Source organism: Pholcus phalangioides, unplaced genomic scaffold (assembly GCF_987345545.1).
Source record: "Pholcus phalangioides strain wild (caught in Gottingen) unplaced genomic scaffold, Ppha-v1.0 ptg000005l_1, whole genome shotgun sequence".
Taxonomy (NCBI): domain Eukaryota; kingdom Metazoa; phylum Arthropoda; class Arachnida; order Araneae; family Pholcidae; genus Pholcus; species Pholcus phalangioides.
The window spans coordinates 3,540,415-3,560,094 of record NW_028301598.1 but is presented as its reverse complement, the minus strand read 5'-3'; the positions used below and the strand labels follow the sequence as shown (position 1 = coordinate 3,560,094).

Here is a 19,680-nt window from a genome sequence, read left to right as displayed (position 1 = left end):
ATAGTCCTGCCTTTTTAAAATTGTAATTTGAAGAAACGTGAAAGATTTTATGTGGGATTTACAGTCAAAAAATGCAAATGGTTAAATCTGCAACTCTCAATTCTATACTGAAAGAAATTCCCCACGTAAAATTTGCAGAAAATATTCCAAGAAATCGATGGTTGAAAGTAGAAGTAGATGGTGAAAAGTTTTGACAATCAGTGTACACATTCTGAGTAAGTTCTGTATGTTATCATCTCATTGAATAGAATTTTACAAATTTGAACTGTAATTTTGTTCAAAGCTCGTTGATTAGTAAAGATAAGGGGGAAAAGTTCAAGAATTTCCCACCAGGTGTCATTTTGATTGGTATTATCGTGTAGCGCAGATCCAATTTAGTATACCTAGACACTTCTTCCATCGTTCTATCTTCATCCATTCAAAAGTTATAACCACTTAAAGATCTCGCATACGATGACATTATGCAGCCTCTTACAATCATTTCTACCTCCAAGAATCATTTTGGGATGCCCGGGAGCAAAAAAGATGGATATTTGACAAATAAGGAACATTGGAAATTTCACATAATCTTGAATAACTCTTGAAATATAGCAGATAGAGTCTTGAAAGCAGCGTAGTGGTATAGCAATACGAGTACGTCCCAAATGATAAGAAAGGTTAGAACGCCACCTGGTGGAAAATTCAGGAACTTTTTGTGCTATCTCGAAATCTAAGAAAGATAGACAAAAAACTTTAACAACCAGGTCATAGAAAAGCATTTAGTTAATGAAAGACGTACTTGGTTATGAATAATGCACATGAAGAGATTGAAAAAAAAATTAATGTACCTAAGTCAGGCGCAATTACTACTCTTTATTACGCTGCTTATTCATGAGTTATTAAGCCTTTGTAAGGTGTGGTTATTATGTAAGTGCAGTATTATGTTGCAGGTCTTCCTGTTCTTTGAGAGAAGGGTTCGTGGAAATCAATAATCTCCTACCAAAAAAAATTGAAAAAGCAGCAAAGCAAATGATTACTTTTTTTTGGCATCGTGACAGAAGCACAGGTTAACTTTTTTACCAAATCAAGAAGTATCTTCATAGCAAGGGATTTGGAAACACAAAAATAAAGCAGCCCATATGAGCTAAATGATATTTTGAACAGTTATACCTGTTATCTTGATGACATAATATCCATCTGAACATATTATTTATAGTTAGATTGAAGAGCTTCGAAATGCGTGCAGGAAATAGTTGCAAAAACAAAATCCAAAAGTGCATTGACGTTATTAGGATGAAATGCTTAGAAAAAATGTGAAATTTCTTGGAATGCAAACACAAATACAAGGCCACAACAGGCAAAGCACCCAACGAGGTGGCTGAGAAAAAAGATGCCCAAAACAAATATGGATGTCATATCTTTCTAAAATACCCAATTAAAAGTGCAATTATAAGAACTAAAACTCATATGTATGATAAAATATATAATGCACTGCCCATAAGAAAAGTTTGTTTGTGTTATTTAAGAACGATAGCTTCTCGATTTACCCCAATATGCTCATCATATTTCTTTTTAAACGTATCAATTGTGTTAGAATTCACTACCCCTGGGGGTAAGCTAATCCATAAACAAACCTATTAGAGAAAAATTACCCGCGATACCACAATCCAGAATTGTCTCTTACCAATCGTGGATTAACGTCGGTTGGGGCCCCGGGGGAAATATCCCCCCCCCCATAAATTAGAAAAACATATATATAAAGTTGGGGTTTCTCTGAGACCCTTCAGAAGTCGAGGCCGACGGCACTCCCGGTGCACCCACCGTTAAATCCACCTCTACTGAAACGGACACTATATGACCGGCCTGATTTTATCATGAATCTAAAATAATCTCAATAATAGTAATCTCAAAAGATCTTACTTTGAGGGTTTGCCTGAGGGTTAAGTTTGGTAAGAAGATGTCTTGCTGAAGGACGTAACACATTTTACGCCTGAGCCTCTTGTTCAAGATTTCACCGTTGAGTGTGATCGATCCTGAATCGAGCTTCTGCCTTCCACTCAAGGCATTCAGCAACGTCGTCTTCCCAGAACCTGATCAAAATACAAACACACACATTTTATTTAGACTCACAATACCAAACTATTAAAAAAAATTGTCTAGTAGCACAGTAAAGGAGATGTTTAACGAAAGGTGTCCCAAAAAGAATAAAAATTTTACGTTTGAAGCTAAAACTAAAGTAAAATATTGAAAAAAAAAATGATTGACTTAGGGTAAATACCAAAATCAAAATTTTTGAACCATCCCCCAATAAAAAGTAGTAAATTTGTATCATTCTTTATTGAACTGGGAGAAATTTTTTTCACCTTACATTCAGATGAAAATTCACCCAAATATTCGTAATTTAAAATTATTAATTTTTTCCATTTTTCGCGTCTTTCTGAAGTCCTGAAATTTTGTTTAGACTTGCTTATTAAAGGACGTAAAAATTGAGTCAAGAATAATAAAATGCAGTAGAAATAATAGAATGTAAAATAAAGATAATAGGGAAGAATTTATTTTTTGTACGAAGCTGTCCTCTCTCTCTCTCTCTTCTCTCTGTTTTGCATGACGTCATATCCTTTGCAAGGGACAATAATTCTAGGTTATGGTGTCGCAGGGAATTTTTCTCTAATAGGGTTGTCAATAAATTGAATAGCTTACCCCTGGAGGTCGTGAGTTCTAACACAATTGACACGTTTAGAAAGAAATACGATAAAAATATTGGAGTAAATCCATAACCGCCGGGTCATCCGGTGGCGAAATTTGTCGAAGATGAAGCTGGGACCGATAGAGTGGCTTCTGTATGGTTCACAAGTGCTGTAGCAGATAGTTGGTGGCTCCCCTTTCTCTAAAGAACTTGTATTACTAGCATAGGCGGAAGGGCGGAGAAAGAAAATCCCCCGCCCCGTCGACTGTATACACTCTGAGTGATCCGCACCTCCCCCCCCCCTTCCTTTCGAAGAGCCAATCCTCCAATGATTCCCCAGGCTATCAGATCTTCTTCACGTTTCCATGGTGCTTTTTTCTACCAAAGAATGCTGGGAAAGACTGCGCGTGTGAAGAAGTACGAGTGTCGGTTCAAAAAAAAACAATTTACTAAAAAAATGGCCCTGGTATCCGAAGCGCAATTGAATTTTATTTCAGAGACCTGTTTATAAATTTAGGTGTAAGGAGAGAGGGGGGTTGCACTATGAATAGTACTTTTATCAAGACCACTTAATAATCCCAATCTATAAACGCTCGCAGTTCATTGATGCCTTCCATAAAGCCATCTTGGCGCGTGGGCCCACCCTGGAATGGCCCGGGGAAAAGGGTCTCAAGAGCAAAGGAGACTCATGAAAATTAGAGCTGGTTGAAAATTTTGAGTGTAAACATGTAAATTGTGGAAGAAACAAAAAACTCAATAGCCTGGTATAGGGGGACCTCGAAAAAACTTCGTCCAGGGACACATGATTCTCTTACAACGGTCCTGACCGCCCACCCAGGGATGAGTCGCTTAGGAACAATTTGGTAGTAACAACATTGAACAGTTCAGCAGAGCATAAGTGAAACGTATCTAATGTATTTAATCCTTGATTACCGCTCGGTCCCATGACAGCCAGCAGCTCACCGGGCTTGACCATCCCGCTGACGTCTCTGAGGATAGTCTTCTGCTTGCAGCTGACCCGGACCCCCCGGAAGACCAGCTCCAAGGGAGTGGTGCGCTTGTCCGTCGCTGTCGGCATGTTCGGGCTCAGCGAATTCACCCCAGGTCGAAGCCTGCGGAGTCAAAACAAAACATTAAAATTAAAATATCATATTGTTTTCAATTGAATTTTTTTTCTCGAATTTCATATATTAATTAGTTCAAGAGAATATCTGATCAAATTTTAAAAGGTTGTAGAGCAGGGAATGCACAAACGCCGGCTCTCCAAGGGGCTCCTTCCGGCCGGTGAAAGGATTTCCGGTATCAATGTATCCAAACACGATAAATGTCTGTGCTGGCCATATTTCTTACATAAAAATACGAAAGATCGACATCCATACGGGATATGATCAATTATCGTAAAAAAATTGTGAAATGTAAGTAAAGTTTCCAATTATTTCAAAAAATTGTCGAAGTTGTCAATTGCAGGCAAGTGAAGTTGTCACTCTCAGGCAAGTAAAATTTTCAATTTCAGGAAATCAAAGGCGTCAATTACTGGCAAACAAATTGTCAAAGGCAAGTAGAATTGTCAGTTAAAGACTAATAAGGTTGTCAATTAAAGGCCAAAACATTCTCAAAGCTAAGTTGTCAATCACAACCAAAAAAATTGCGAAAGGCAAGCAATCAATCACAGGCAAAAAATTTGTCAGAGGAAAATAAATTTTTTACAGCCAAAAAAATAAATTTTCAAAGACAAGTAAAGCTGTCATCTATTGCCGAAAACTGCTAATGAATCACCAATAGTGGGAAATAGAGTACTATTGCAAATCTCTATACATGTTTTTTTTTGTATTGGATATTGGTACATATATATGTGTGTGTTTGGCAAATATGTGAGATGAATGTAATTATATAACAATAAGTAATTATGATAAATTCATAATAATTATAACATAAGTTATAAAAATAACCTCACGCCTTGATTTCAAAAATTCAAGTAAGCGTCGTTGAAAATAAGGGTAAAAATAATGGCATTTTTTTTTATGAGAAAGTCGGGACGACCAAAATTGCGGGAATTTCCCTTAAAATACAGGTCATTGTCACTTATTATATGATCAGGTTTCTGGCCCGCAACGGCAGAAATGCCGCATATTCTGACCCCGCGGGCTTAAAAGGTTGTGCACCCTTGCTGTAGAGCATAGTTTCCCAACCTTTTTTACCTCATCGCCTCCTTCTTCAGAAATTGTTTCTCCCATCGCCCCCAACGAAATCTAACCCATAGAATCCTATGTTATACCCGTAGCTTCTACAGCACCCCCCCCCCCCAGATCATTCCATCGCCCACGTTGGAAATCACTGCTGTAGAGAGTGTCCTGAAATGAATTTGTTTTTATAATAGAATGTTTGTCTGGGAATGTCGAAGAGGTCACTTGATTTTTTCGGATTTAGGCGTCATTCCCACACTGGATATTCAACGGCATGCACATCTACCTTATTGAACATTCCTCAGGGAATTCATTTTAACGAATTGAGGCATACCGGAATGCGTTGCGTGCGTATATGTATACTCGTATATGGCCCTAATGTATTTATGATGTCAGAGTTATGCGCGTTTTGTATTCGGGAACTGCCACCATCAATCGTCGTTTGTGATCAACCAAAATCAGAACACCAATAAATTGATGATTTGTCTCATGAATCACGGGAGAAAAAAGAGCTGATGACTTACTTGAGTGACTATCTAGCGCCATTTAATGTTTTTCGGACGGACATTCCATGACAAAAATGTTTACAATAAGGGTATTCATATATTTTGACTGATTTAAAAAAAAATCAACGAGTTTACGTACAGAGTTGCAGTTTACGCCCTTAGACATATCGAAAAGTCGTATTTTTTTCTACACAAGAAAAAAATGGTTGAAATTTACCGATAGGTGGCTCTATTTGGCGCCACGCTAATAAAACCAATGGAAAAACACCTTGATTACATCAACTCCACCGAATGTGCCTTTTTTTTCGGTGTCAATACATCGCAGTGCATTAAAGAGACTCAGTAATTCAATTCGTATTCACTGCTTTAGGAAGAATTTGTTTACGTGCTAGTTGTGTTGATTCCCATCCTCTTTTAACCGGTTTACGATCATTGCGCCCAAATGCCATTGGAATAAATTCAATCCAGCTAACTGTTTCTTCAATCTGATTTTCCTCATCGCTAAGCTTTATTGTAATCCTATGAAGCAAAGTTTTGTGTATGTGTCTTTCTAATTCTCTGTTCTTCTTAGCTTTTCCCTCCTCCTTGTTCTACACAGCAATCCTCCCCTCCATATAATATATCTTTCTCAAGACCTATTCTTCTATTATATACTGCACATGGAAGTGAGGAAGAGAACACGTGTGTGAGGGTGAAAACTCAAGGAAAATGTACATCTCTTATCTCTCTGTAACTCTTTATCTGATTATCTACTGTCTGTACTGTTCTTCCCCATGCTTATCGCTTTTTTCCTTCCTTTCTTTCCACTTTTTCCTTTTTTTAACGTGTGAACAAGGTTACCATATTTATCGCCTATGCGTCTAACGCAGATGATTCAAATTCATCGCCAACAGTTTGTATGCGAAGGAGGAGGGAGGGGTTAAAAGAAATGAAATCTGCTTATTATCAGGAAACAAAACCCATACAGCACAACCTATCGAAGAGAATTACAACTAATTTTTTTATTATATCAGAAAAAATTCGTCTCTTCGACAAGTCTAAGGACGCAAACCGCACCGCTGTACGTCAGTTTGTTGATTTTTAAAAATCTGTACAAAACTTTTTGGGCCACCATTTACTTGGAATCCCATTTTAAAGTTTGATTAGAACCCTTCAAATCACCCGACATGTGAATTTTAAAACTCATTATACGAGAATCACGTGACTTGTGTCGATGGATATGCTTTGTGTAAAATAAATAGTTTTTCTTAAAAAAAATCTCTGTTCCGGATCGATTCATATCGATATGTTTCCGAAGAAAAAACCACGAATGACACAAATTCCAAAAAATAATCATCTTAAAAAATAAAAACAATTTTAAATCAAGTTTTCTTGTTGTGTGTGTGTTTTTAAAAAAGAGATAAATCAGAAGAAAAAAAAAACTTTTGAACTCGTAGCGGTCATTATTACAAGAAAAAGTAGGGTAAGAGACATGGAGAAAAACGAGATAAATATATACACGTATGTAAATCGGATGTAAATTAGTTCCCATTCCTTGCACGATGATGATGTGTTTCGCTACTTATAACTTGCATACACCACCCTACCGGGTCAAAATTTTCTTTTTTGTCGTTGTTGTTTCTGTGTATATTGTCTCGTGTATCCGTAAACGTTACGTGAAAGAAGAGTGTGCTCATGTGAATAATTGCTACCACATTGAACTGACCTGCGTTGTCTAGACATCATAATATTGGATACGTGAAGGTGTTTGTGAAAAAAATGAAATAAATTTATTTAATAGAGAGAGATACGTAAATTTTACCAAAAAAACAAAAAAAATTTGCGTTCATCCGCAAAAATACTTTTTAATCAAAAATGCGTTCGCAAAAAAAATTGAAATAAAAAATTTTTCATTCATCCTTGAAAAATTGAAATAAAAAATTTTTCATTCATCCTTGAAAAATTGAAATAAAAAATTTTTCATTCATCCTTGAAAAATTGAAATAAAAGTTTTGCATTCATTCCGAGAAAAACTGAAATAAAAAAATTTTGCATTCATCCTGAAAAAAACAAATAAAATTTCTATTCATCCTGAAAAAAATTGAAATAAATTTTGCATTCATTCTGAAAAAATTGAAATAAATTTTGCATTCATCCTGAAAAAAATTGAAATAAATTTTGCATTCATCCTGAAAAAAATTGAAATAAATTTTGCATTCATCCTGAAAAAATTTAAATAAAAGTTTTGCATTCATTCCGAGAAAAACTGAAATAAAAAAATTTTGCATTCATCCTGAAAAAAATTGAAATAAATTTTTCATTCATCCTGAAAAAAATTGAAATAAATTTTTCATTCATTCTGAAAAAAAAAATGAAATAAAAAATTTTGCATTCATCCGCAAAAATATTGTTCAAATCAAGAATTTTATATTCATCCGCAAAAAAAAAATTCATACCAGAAATTTCACATTCATCTGCAAAAAAAATGCATTCATTCGCAAAAGCGAGCTAAACACTAACGACAACAATATTTTTGTTTACGGTAATTACAAGGCAAAATATTCAAGCACTGTAATATCTCTAGTGAAAGTTCTAGAATTGAAATACTCAGCAAAATTACTCGTTATTTTCGGTTCAAAAAAGTATTTAATTATCAAGATTTCACGGAAAAATGGTAAAAATCAAATTTTCGCATTTATCCATCTAAAATGGCGTATTACCGCATCTATTTCGTAAATACAAAAATTATGTAGCCTCAGTAACGAGTTAATAAATCCATTGGAATTTTGAGATTTTCTATCGATAATAAGGTTTTCACGACAAGTCTGAATAACATTTTTGCAACATAACCAGTTTCAGACATTTAAGCATGATTTCATATTATCCTGTAACATAGGCGTACACAGGATTTTCTGGGAGAGTTATGTTTTTTCCTGCAAAATCTCGACTCAGGGGGTTTTGTGTTATAACCACAACACCCCCCCCCCCCTTGTATACACCACAGTCCTGTATTTTCACAGGGTTCTTTGAGATGGACTGATGGTTGTTAGAAAGCAAGGTGTTGTTTTCTCTGCTGGTTTTTTTTCTACTTCAAGGGGCGAATATGAGCCAGCCGATATCCCATTTGAAAAAGTCACTCTGCAGAGAACAGCGAGATCTTCCACATGATACTCACGCGATATGAAAATTCAAGCATTTACCATCTCCACTACAAGATAAGGGAAACAGATAGAACAACCAGCAAGACACAAACAAGCACAACTCTGACAACATAAATTTGTTTGGGTCCCACACATACAGACATTACGGCACTTACTTCATTAGAAATTCTACATAGGAATATGTAGAAGGTTCATGCACGATTAAAGTAGTAGGTTTTATGAGACTACTTCACTACACACCACCAAACTCCGGCCATATCGCTATACTGCAATTTACTCCAGTTAAGGAGTTGGGTTGGAAATGAAGGCGCCATCTCTCTCTCTCTCTCGGTGGTCGCTTCAAGATCGTTAAGAAAAATATCGTTATCTATAGGCTACTGTTTGCCCGCCTTAAGCCTGGGACCTGACGGTAACCTTCACGGTGGTAGACGAGCATCTTACCACCTCGTTACTCGGGAGCAGTAGTTTTGCATGGGACTAGCCATAAAATTTATTTACATGGTGTTTCAGGAAACCCCCCCCCCTCCCCCACACCTCCAACTTGGAAACAATGACAGGTAGGAAAGTTGAAACAAGCAGTTCGTTTGTTTAATGGGCAGTCCTGGAATTTGAGATAAGCCGATCTGGACTCAGTGCCGTCTTAACGCATGGGCCCACCCGGGCACGGCCCGGGGGCCTCAAGAGAAGAGGGGGCCTCACAAAAATGAGATTCGGTTGAAATTTTCTAGAATTCACCAGGTAAGGCCTCAGAAAAACCACTTGGCCCGGGGGCCCACGATGCTCTTAAGACGGCCTTGTCTGGACTTGGTTAACGACTTTGGCTAATAGATAGCGCCGTTTTTCTTTGAGCATTGGGTGATATTGTCTCCCGCAAACATTGGACAAACCACATAGCGATGGATTCGAAATGGTCACCATGTATGTCTAGCACTTGCATGGCAAAAGTGAACACAGTGGAGTTTAGTCACTTTCCTATACAATGTTTCTCCTTTCTTTCTTTCGAACCTCTGGTCTATCGCCACGGGCAAGTTACTATCACAAGTTGTGCAAAAAGTGTGCATGTGTACTTGACTGTTTTGAGCCCGCATCTAGTGGTTAGTGAATTTCAGCACTGCCATCTATTTTCCAAACCATGAGTGAAATGTTATGATTGAACGATTATTTGTGTACCGTTTTATATCTGTTGCTCTCTTTGACGACACATTTTAACGGAGAGATTGGCCGTCATTCGCTCCTCAAAATTAGGAACTACAGAAAACCAACTTCAACCGACCATCACTCTGTCGCCATGTGCACCTCGTACACATTCCTCTGTGAAATTCAGGTAATACGGACCTAGGTAATAGTACTAGGGTTTACATACATACATACTACTAAACCCCACATGCACCTCACCCATATTCCTCTGTGGAATTTCTAACGAATTGATACATATTGGAATGTGCGTGGTGCGTGCTGTGAACCTAACTCGAAGTTTGTTCCTGTATAATACTTTCATGTATGTATTGCTGCCATCAGTAACCAATTCTTCTAACTAGGGCAGTGATTCCCAAAGTGGGCGTTAACGCCCCCTTGATGGCGATGGAATGTTCCGGGGGGCGGTAGAAACCACGTGTATATCATAGGATCCTATGGGTTAGATTACGTTGGGGGGGGGGGCCGATGGAAGAAAAAATTTCTGAAGAAGGGAGCGATGGGACAAAAAAGGTTGGGAATCTATACTGTAAAGCATCCAGAAGGTACAGCCAGGTCTGGATCCAGGGAAATGTGTTGGGAGGAGCCACTTATTGCGTAGGATCATTGGATAGTTCTGTATGTTATGAGACAAATTTTTTCTCATGTTATTGGGCTCTTAGAAGGGGTGATTATTCCCCCTGTCCCCTGAATCCAGGCCTGTATATAGCTTTTATCTGAACTGTCTAGTCTTTTGCATTCGGGCCACAGTAGAAGTAAAAAAAATACTACTACTCTCTTGACCGCATACGCACCTAGTAAACATTCCTCTGGGGAATTTCTAACGAATCGGTATATGCAAGAACGTGTGGTGGTGTTTGCATGTTTTGTATGTCCCCTAACGTAGGGTCTGAGAAAGGAGGACGTCTGCGCACGCGTCCTTAGTGACGTCACTTATCCCAATTTTCCCAATAGATGGTACTACTATTCCGAATATATATATAAAAAATCGGCCACAACACAACAGTTTTTCCCAACTCTAAAACAGAACCACTAAAAAAAAGCAGAAGCAGAGAAAAAAAAATTCTGGAAATTTCGACGGCTATTTGTGAATGCGTGTGGGGGGAAAAATACAAAAACACTCATCAATTAAGAAATATATGTTTCAAAGTGGAGGAAAGAAAAAATTTCCCCGGAAACCTGAAAAGGAGGACAAAAAGGTGAATTTACCGAAACGTAGGAGGACGAAAATGGATATTTTAAAAACCGAAGAGAAATTTTATTATACATTTTCCATTCCGATACGTCACCTCGCCAGATTCTTTTTCCTTTAAACTCAGTGGAATCGGTTCATACATTCATCTTAAAAATGGAAATAACGTATTCATCTGTCCTCCATATTTGAAATAAATAAATAGATAAATAGTCCGACATGAGAGATTACATAACCGCCATCGTATTATTAACTCGACTATACGAAGAAAGGAAAACGTAATTGGAGCGATCGGAAGAGAGGTTATAAAATGCGATCCGGTCGGTCCTGTAATAAAAATACATTTGGGCAATTACAATCGATTCCAATTATTTATGTGCGTCGGGTGATAGCGCGTTCGCGCGGTCAGTTTGTGATATGCAAATTAATTATATTTTTTATATTTCCCTCCTCCTCCTCCTCCGTTCGTGACATTTTATCCTCGCACTTTCACTCGCGTGTGTTATAATGGTTAGTTTCACCTACTTTATGTGAGTTCCGCAAACAAACTCATTATCATGAGAAGTATCGGAGAGGAACGAACACTCTCTTGCTTCTACGGATAAAATTAATTAAGAAACAACAGTATTACGATCAGGTTTATATTTTAGTCAGGACGATGATTATGAAAGTAATAATTAGCTTCTCTCTCTCTCTCTCTTAATGTTATTTGATAATAATTTTAAAATTTCTTAAGTTCTTATAAAAAGAGCCATTAAGTATTATGCGGGGGCGAAGGGTGAGAGCAGGGTCAAATAGTAAAGGATGTTTCATCTCTTTGATGTCGCGCTTTCCACCTTGGCTCAGTGGGCGTGGTCTCGGAGCTGCTGCTACTACTACTACTACTTAACCGTACATGAACCTCTTACACATTCCTCTACGGAATTTCTAATGAATTCGTACATGCCGGAATGTGTGTGTGTACGTGAAGTGTAATGATTGCACAAATGAGATGTAATGATTGATTAATCGAACCGTTGTAGGCTTATTGGTCTCTTTGGCGAGACTTTTTAACGGGAAATCGGTTCTTGCATTTGCTTCTCGAAGTCGGGAACTAACGTCACGGTTATGCTACTTTTTTCTTGCAGACGACATCTTATATATAAATGTGAAAGTATGTATGTATGTATGTATGTATGTATGTATGTATGTATGTATGTATGCTCTTTATACAAATCTACAGTTTTAGACCGATCGTCACCAGATTTTGCATATATACCAAACAGGTCCGGGATTGAACCGTAGGCTACTTTAAAAGTTCGTCAGAGTTGGGCAAATGCCCGAAATGGGCAAAAAACTGTCGGGCAACAATGGTTTTGGGGGCCTCAACAATCACTTTCGGAACGTTTACTGTGGTTACCGTGGTTCCTAACAATGCGTTTCAGACTTGAATATATGCCTTTACAATGGTTTGTCACACCTTTAATTCTGTCATTATAACAGTTTATTCATTTATAACGGTTTGTCACTTTTCCAATCCTATCAGTAATTGAAGAAAACCAGGGAAGCACCTGCTATTTTTGCTTGCCTGTATACAGGGTGTCCTGTAAGTGCAAATGTGGCCTTTATCTCATCAACCGCCCATCGTATAGGTATAGTTACAATTTAAAAAATGCGTAAAAGGCGTTTGAATAATATTCGCTGCACAAGCAGGACGTATGACGTCGCTAACAACAGAGAACAACAACTACGCTGACAAAACTGGGAATAAAAATGTTCAACGCCAGCTGATGAACTCAATGCTTGCCTCAAATCATCAGCATTCTACTTCACCAAACACCAACTCTGGCCAAATCGCTACATTGCAATTTATTGACATTAGTGAGATGGGTTGGAAGTGAAGGTTCTGTCTATCGGTGGTCGCCTCGAGTTTGTTAGGACATCAACACTCTGGCACGAAGCTAAAAAATTATCATTATCCACCAACATGCGAGTTCAACTGCAAAATGACTCGGCACTGCTATCATTTTCACATCAGTTGATCAAACTTGGCAATGGAAGAATTCCCGTAGACCCAAGCACTGGACTGATAACGTTCCCAAATGGATTTTGCCAGTTATTATATATATAAACTCAGTTCAAGAACTTGCAGACTAAGTCTTCCCAAACATTCAACAAAATGACCAAAACCATGAGTGGCTTTGTGAGAGTGCGATTCTGGCACCGAAAAATGACAGTGTGAACAAGATCACAGACATTTAGTTCTATATCCTGCAGAATTTCTGAACTCCTTTGGATATTCCGGGTGTGCCACCCCACAACTTGACCCTCAAAGCCGGAGCACCTATAATGATTTTAAGAAATTTGGAGATACCGATACAATGGCAACAGACCCTGCGTGAAGAAATTGCACACTTACATCATTGAAGCAACGATTCTAACTGGATGTGCTGGAGGAGAAGACGTCTTCATTCCACGTACCCCAATTATGACTGAAGAAATGCCATTCACTTTCAAGCAATTACAGTTCCCGATTCGTTTAGCTTTGCCTTCAGCCGTTGTTAGGCCAGTTGTTAGTAGTAGCAGGTATCAACCTACTTGAGCCCTGTTTTTCACACGGACAGCTTTACGTCGCCTGTTCGCGTGTTGGTAATCCTAAAAGTTTGTACATCTACACACCAGATGGACAAACAAAAATATTGTGTATCCACAAGCGATTGCCTGAAGTTTTTAATTAAAATATTTAAAAATGAAAGTAATTTTTTTTTACTTAATTAGGAATATATTCATATCTATGCATATTGAAGCCATTCGATGATTTTTTTTTTCAATTTTTAAAGTTGTAATGGGTGCCATATTTTGAAGTTAATTGATTGAATAATCATGTTATGTAGATATCGTAAGAACCAGCAAGAACACGAAACGAGCAGAATTCTGCCAACATAAATACGTAAGGGCCACGCATATGCAGAAATATTTTGATTAAGAAATAATTAATAAGCTATACATATATGCATTTTTTTACAGGGCGGGCAACGTCGCCGGGTATCAGCTAGTTAGCTTATAAAACGAACGTATTAAAAAGAATTATTTTAAATTTTAAATGCTTATTTTACTGTTTTGTTTACGTTTTTGTCTCTCGTTTATGGTGTTGTTTTAGTGCCATTGGTATGCGTGAGTGGTGTTTTTATATATGTAATTTATATATATAAAGCCACTAAATATATTATATATATATATATTTGTGTGATTCTTGTGTAAATCAGTATTCAACAAATATATGAGTTGTACGATTGCAACTTGCAAGAACAATTCTCGGAAGACAAAGAAACTTGGGCTTAGAGTCGCTTATTATACTTCTCGTTTATTATACGACTGCGTAAAGTCTTGCGTAAAGAGGGTAAAGAGGGTTCTCATACTAGGGGATTTCAATTACCCAGGTATTGATTGGGAGAACCTTTCATCTGGAAATCAGTATGAAAGAGACTTTTTTAAGTTGATGCTCGAAACTTTTTTGTATCAGCATGTATCAGAAGCCACTAGGGGTACTGCTATTTTGGATTTAGTTCTTACTAGTTCTGAGGATCTAGTTGAACATGTTTCAGTGGGGGAAGAGTTTTCTTCCAGTGATCATCGTATCGTCAGATTTCACTGTAACTTTTCCTCGGGTAAGGTTGATAACAAAAGACTGGTTCCTTGTTTTCGGAGAACTAACTTTGATATTTTGAGAGGAAGGTTAGCGGAAGTTTTCAAAGACCGGTTGGAATCAGTAAGGATGGTAAATCAATGGGAAGAATTTGTACGAAGCTGTCCTCCGCTTTGCACGACGTCATACCCTTTGTTCGAAAAAAGCGTGTTTGTACATCGCACACTCTATGGTTCACGGATAGCGTGCGAAACCTTTATCTTGAAAAGAAAATGGCATTCAGAGAGTATATAAGTGGACGAGGTGACCTATCATTGTTTACTGATAAAAGAAGACTGTTGAAGAAAGCGATAAGGGATAGTAAAAAAGAAGTTGAATCTAGGTTGGCAGATAGCATTGGCTCTGACCCAAAATCATTTTTTCGATACGTCAATAATGGATGTAAGGGGACAGTTGGCCCCCTCTCGATAGGAGGCTCTAAGGTAGAGAGCAATGTAGGCATGTGTAGTGCTTTCAATGACTTTTTCGGGTCGGTTTTTAATGGAGATAATGATACTCGATATACGGGTGTTGCATGGGGTAATAAAACCCTCAACAATATTCAAGTAGAAGACGTGGAGGTCCTAAATCTTCTAAGAAATGTATGTGCAAGCAAAGCACCAGGACCAGATGATATCTATCCCAGGGTCCTCAGGGAATGTGTTAATGAATTGTTGGGGCCAGTCGCACAGATATACAGGAGTAGTGTTGCTGAGGGTATCGTCCCAAGAGATTGGAAACTTGCTAACGTTTTTCCAAAATTTAAGAAGGGTAGTAGAGAAGCGGTGTCAAATTATCGTTCAGTGAGTTTGACGTGCTTCCTCTCGAAAATTTTGGAAATTATCATCAAAGGGCAGTTTGTGAAGTGGATAGACGAGAATAATGTATTGTCGGATAATCAGCATGGGTTCAGGAAGGGGAAGTCATGTGTAACTAACCTCCTTTGCTTCTATGATCACGTGAATAAGGCTTTGGGTAAGAGCAAAAATGTAGACGTTGTTTACCTTGATTTTCAGAAGGCATTCCATCGGGTCCAACATGGCAAACTCTTGAAGCGTTTACACGAGATTGGAATTGGGGGAAACTTGCTTAATTGGATAGAATCGTAGTTAAGAGATAGGTCGCAACGAGTTATGGTGAACGGGGAATTCTCTAGTTGGACAGACGTCACAAGTGGAGTTCTTCAAGGAAGTGTCTTTGGCCCCATACTTTTTTCACTTTTTATCGATAAACTCGATCAGGGTATCGATGGGATTACTAGCAAATTCGCAGATGATGTGAAGCTAATGGGGGTAATCGGGAATGAAAGCGATAGGGAGTTGCTCCAGACCAACTTAAACAGGATTGCAGCATGGGCAAATGAATGGAGCATGACGTTTAGCGTTGATAAGTGCATGGTCACTCATTTTGGTTCGAACAACCCACGGTTCTTTTACGAGTTGAATGGTGTTGCATTCACTATCCGGATGCAACTAGGGTCACCGATTTGGGAATTCTCATTGAGAGCGACTTAGGTTTTCTGAACATTGTTCAGCGGTGGTCAGAAAAGCGAATAGAATGCTCGGTCTCATTTTCAAAAAGGTCTCTTCGCGTTCTCCTAAAGTCATTCTTCCGCTTTTTCGAGGATTAGTTCGTCCTGGACTGGAGTATGCTGTAAGGTTTTGGAGACCATACCTACAGAGGGACATAGACTTGGACGTAGCAGAGGAGAGCTACGCGTGTCCTTGTTGGCACACAGGGCTTGAGTTATGAAGAGAGACTTCATTTTTTGAATATGTTTACATTGGATGAACGTAGGTGTTGAGGAGATATGAAGGAAGTGTTCAAAATTTTGAACACTTTTGTGGATATGATGGACCATGAACTTTTAGTACACCGCCAATCGACTGCTTTTACAAGGGGACACCAGTATCGATTGGTAAGGGACAATGCAAGGTTATGGTGTCGCAGGGAATTTTTCTCTAATAGTGTTGTTAATGAATGGAATAGCTTACCCCCGGAGGTAGTAAATTGTAACACAATTGACACGTTTAAAAAGAAATACGATAAACATGTTGGGGTAAATCGAGAAGCTCTGTCCATACTTAGAATAAGACAACCATAAGTGTTCTTTATCGGCATTATATAATATTTTATCATGTGTATATATTGTTTATAATTTGTGTTAATTTCATTTTTAATTGGGTTGCTGTATTTTTGAAATATATGACATCCATATTTTTATGGGCATCTTTTTATCAGCCACCTCGTTGGGCATTTTGCCTGTTGTGGCGTTGTGTTTGCATTTGTATTTGCAAAATATTGGTGTCGAAATGTAAGAGGCTCGATCGAGTTAACTGTAAGTAGGCTCATATTTATACTATACGAATTCCAAGGCTTTTAAAAGCTACGCCTAATTGTTTGCGCCTTACTCAAATGAAAACAAAACCGTAATTAAAAATTATTGAAAAAAGTTTAGGAGAAAACTGAAATTATATATATATCTGTCACGAGTTGGCTTTCAACCAACCTAATAAAAGTTGACGTTTGATGATTCAACTGCAATGGATCCGAGAAAAATATTCTTAGTGGAAGTTACCTTTCATAAGCAAATGCAAAACTTCTTATTTCAAATGCTTAAATGGCTGAACGCGAATAAATCTAATAAATAAACAGATACTAATGGAAGTAATCGAAAAGACCATTTTTTAAAGAATTCAGTAAAATGGGCAATGCAGGATTATGCAAACTACTGTAGTTAACAAGATGGAAAAGCGGACGCATCGGTTCTGCAGGGTAAGACGACTCTGCAGGGGAATGGCGTCACTTGTGACGTCAGCTGGTATAAACATCAGAGCCTCATGAGATAGCCCTTGTTATATGGCACTGGAGTGTGTGTGTATGCGCGTGTGTGTGAGTGTAATTCACTGTGTATAATCTGCGGTACGCAAAATTCCACTGAGATGAATTTCACCATTTTGACTTTTTTTAAATGTCGTAATGGTACAAAACATATCGTATTGTCTAGTGTTCTTCAACTTTATTGCAGCCGAGGATCAGTGAAAGTCGATGAACAATTTCCCGGACTTGCGAAAATGGGAGAATGAATTTGCGGACAAGTACAAAATGAATGAATGGAAGAAATAATTCATGGGCACGTAGGAGGGAAATAAATAAATAGGAGAAATAATTTTAACAGGCTTGCAAAAAATAAATGACGTAAATAGGAGAAATAATTCGCTGACCCGCAAAAAATGAATAAACCAGAGAAATGATTCGTGGTCGACCAAAAATTACTAAATGGGAGCAATAATTTTCAAACAGTAAAAAAAAAAAATAGCGCAAACAGGAGAAATATTTTGCAGACCGGAAAAAAAATAAATAAATAAAGGCAAGAAATACTTCGCCAACTGGCAAAATAAAAAATAAATATGAGGAAATACTTTACAGACAGACAGAGAGAGAGAGAGTATAAAAATAAATTTCGTAAGTGGGAGAAATAATTTGCAGACCGGCAGAAAATTAATAAATGGGTGAAATAATTCCCGGACTATGAAAAAAAAATGAAAGAAATAATTTTGCGGACAGGTGAGAAATGAATAAATAGGAAAAATCATTCGCGGAGGATCAAAGAATAAATAAATAAGAGAAATAATTTGCAGAAATTGATAACTGTTAGAAATTATAACTGTTAAACAGTAAAAAAAAAACTTAAATAGAAGAAGTAATTCGCAGACCGGCAGAGAAAAAAAAAATAGTGGAGAATGATTAAACAGGGTGCATCTCCAAAAAAGTTGGCATAACGATATACCTTAAACACTCATATCTCAAGAACGTAAGAATGTTTATTGGTGTTTACGGTTGAGGGATGCCATTTAATCAAATTCAACCATACTTATTGGTGTTGAGATGAAAAACTCCGTTATGGAAGAGAGAGAAGCCCTTTTGTTAAAATTTATTTTCTATATAAGGAATATGTTAAAATTTTATTTATATAACAGTTGCGATTGACGAATCGTATGAGTTGTGCCTGCATTCCGTCAAAAGAAATAAAAACGAATGATATTCGAAACACGTGGATTTGTGAGTGGCACAGCGTTCTTCATACACGTGATACTACAGGCAATATTTACATTTATAGCTACATATAATGCTAATAATAGAAGGTGTAGAAGAAGAAGAAGTGTTTTACGTATAACGGGACGCAAAGAAATAAAATTATCAAGGTGATGTCTTTGAGATGTGTGCACAGCTTTGAAACCGTTTGAAAATATGTGCGAACGTTTAACAACATGGCGTAGACTGAAAAAGTGCAATACTCCGAAAACACGTCTGGTTATCGGTGGGAGAAGACATCAAACAACATACTGGGGCTGATAGGGGTTCCAGTAATGAGGCACGGTTTTTTTTCCCCATGCTATAAATTCACTATAGAAAGGTCCGTGAAAGTCTGGCTTGGGGACCTGCCAAAGATCGCAGCCTAGGGGCACTGCTCCAGAATGTGAGGGCCACGAGCATTCACTACTAAACCACACATGCACCTAGTGCATATTCCTCTGCGGAACTTCTAACGAATTGGTACATGTTGGATTGTGCGCGTACGTGTAGTGAACCTACCTTCCGTGAAGTTTGTTTCTGTGTAATGCGTGTTATGTGTGTAGTGCTGCCATCTGCCGTCAGTTTTTCCAACTATGAGTGAAATGTAATGATTGAATAAATGTATCGTTGTGGGGGAGAGGCCTCTTGCTCTGTGGTGAGACTTTTTAACAAGGAGATCGGCTACTTGCACACGCAGTAGCTCACTCTTTTGGTCCTTAACTGACTTGGTCCCTCGCTTTCCAGGACATTCTTTTGGTCATTCACGCGCTCCCACACATCTCTCCCTTTTGGTCGCTCACTGATATGGTCCTTTGCCCTCCAAGTCACTCTTTTGGTCATTCATATACTTACACACACTCTAGGTGACTCACTAACTGACGTGACCCCCTCGGCCTCTAGGTCACTCTTTTGGTCATTCACATACTTACATACACTCTAGGTGTCTCACTAACTGACGTGACCCCCCCTCGGCATCTAGGTCACTTTTTTGGTCATTTACATGCTTGGGCACGCTCTAGGTGACTCTTTTGGATACTCGCGTACTTGCACACTCATTTT

At 38.0% G+C, this 19,680-nt stretch overlaps 1 protein-coding gene across 1 annotated transcript in view; it reads right to left on the bottom strand.

Moving 5' to 3' along the window:
- Positions 1-19,680, bottom strand: part of LOC149085743 (uncharacterized) — an 87,469-nt gene that overhangs the window by 47,443 nt on the left and 20,346 nt on the right. Inside the window, exons 3-4 of the mRNA XM_089232137.1 lie at positions 3,599-3,777; positions 1,900-2,069 (exon numbers count right to left, since the gene is read on the bottom strand). Coding sequence (XP_089088263.1) covers positions 1,900-2,069; positions 3,599-3,777 — 349 coding nt within the window. The remainder of the gene's footprint in view (positions 1-1,899; positions 2,070-3,598; positions 3,778-19,680) is intronic.